This window comes from Wasmannia auropunctata, unplaced genomic scaffold (assembly GCF_000956235.1).
Source record: "Wasmannia auropunctata unplaced genomic scaffold, wasmannia.A_1.0 LD335341.1, whole genome shotgun sequence".
NCBI classification, from domain to species: Eukaryota; Metazoa; Arthropoda; class Insecta; order Hymenoptera; family Formicidae; genus Wasmannia; species Wasmannia auropunctata.
Genome location: NW_012027549.1, coordinates 1 through 1,131, shown reverse-complemented (window position 1 = coordinate 1,131; position 1,131 = coordinate 1). Strand labels below are relative to the sequence as shown.

The following is a 1,131-nucleotide window of genomic DNA, read 5'->3' as shown; positions in this document are numbered from 1 at the left end:
CCGCCGATCTGGTCCAAGTTTCGCACAAGATTTCCTCCTCCAATCTGATCTAAGTTTCTCACGAGATTTCCCCCTCCGATCTGATCCAGATTTCGCGTGAAATGCAGCTTCTCCGAGATACTCGTCGGCTGATCAATGCGCCGCCGTTTCGTCTCTGCATTTGGATAGTCGATGCTTCTAACCAGATCGCCGTCTAACCAGATCTTTCCGTCGCCGATTTGATGTAAGTCCCTTACCAGATGTCCGCCGCCGATCTGATCTAAATTTCTGATCAACTGCTCATTACCTAACTGATTCAGATTTCTTACCAAATGCCCGCCACCGATTTGATCTAAATTCCTCACGAGATGCCCACCGCCGATCTGATCTAGATTTCTAACGATTCGCCTATCACCCTCCTGCGCGTTGCTCGGAGCGTCGCGAAACTGATTCATAAATAACTGGTCGCTCAGTTGACCGGCACTTAAATCGGGATTGTACGGACGACTTATCGGATCGACGAACGCTGCAGAGTTAATCGAAGAATTAATGAGATTTCCATTACGGAATCGATCGGCAAAAAGTCCTCGGCGGAGTGTGTCGAGTATTTGCTTGTCACTGGCGGAATTTAAATATTGAGCCAAACGACTCTCTTCCCCGTTTAATAAACCTTCGAATTGCCTGTCGGTGTCTCTCACGAGATGCCCACCGCCGATCTGATCCAAATTTCGCTTCGCATCTTGGTTCATCCCTACAATGATGAAAGAAGGAAATTACTACGACTTGCCATCGACGGACGAAACTGATATCATTTCAGTGAATATTTATTACATTGTTAATTACACTCGAAATATTCATATCGCATTTGCATTGAACTGAATAAATTAATAGCAGAGTATAATAAACATGCAGAGTATACTAAATATATTGGCATTAATTTTATATCGAAATCTAAATTCATTGAAATTACGATACATGCTTCAGCGGTTTCACTCTTCATTTTATGCTTATCGCGATGTCGATATTTACAATTCATGTGATCGTCTATTCCATGTGCTATAAATTGTTGCTTGAAAATTAATATTCTCCAAATTCACCAAATTATTTTAATGCTATTTTTACTTTATCTTTCTGATTTTATTTATAGAAGAA

The 1,131-nt window shown here is 41.3% G+C and overlaps 1 protein-coding gene across 1 annotated transcript in view; it reads right to left on the bottom strand.

The window, feature by feature from the left end:
* The window catches only part of LOC105457210, a 10,982-nt gene extending 9,903 nt beyond the window's left edge, over positions 1-1,079 (bottom strand). The window contains exon 1 of the mRNA XM_011701733.1: positions 5-1,079. Within this exon, the coding sequence (XP_011700035.1) occupies positions 5-728 (724 nt within the window). The 5' untranslated portion in view covers positions 729-1,079. The remainder of the gene's footprint in view (positions 1-4) is intronic.
* Between the last annotated feature and the right edge of the window lie 52 nt (positions 1,080-1,131).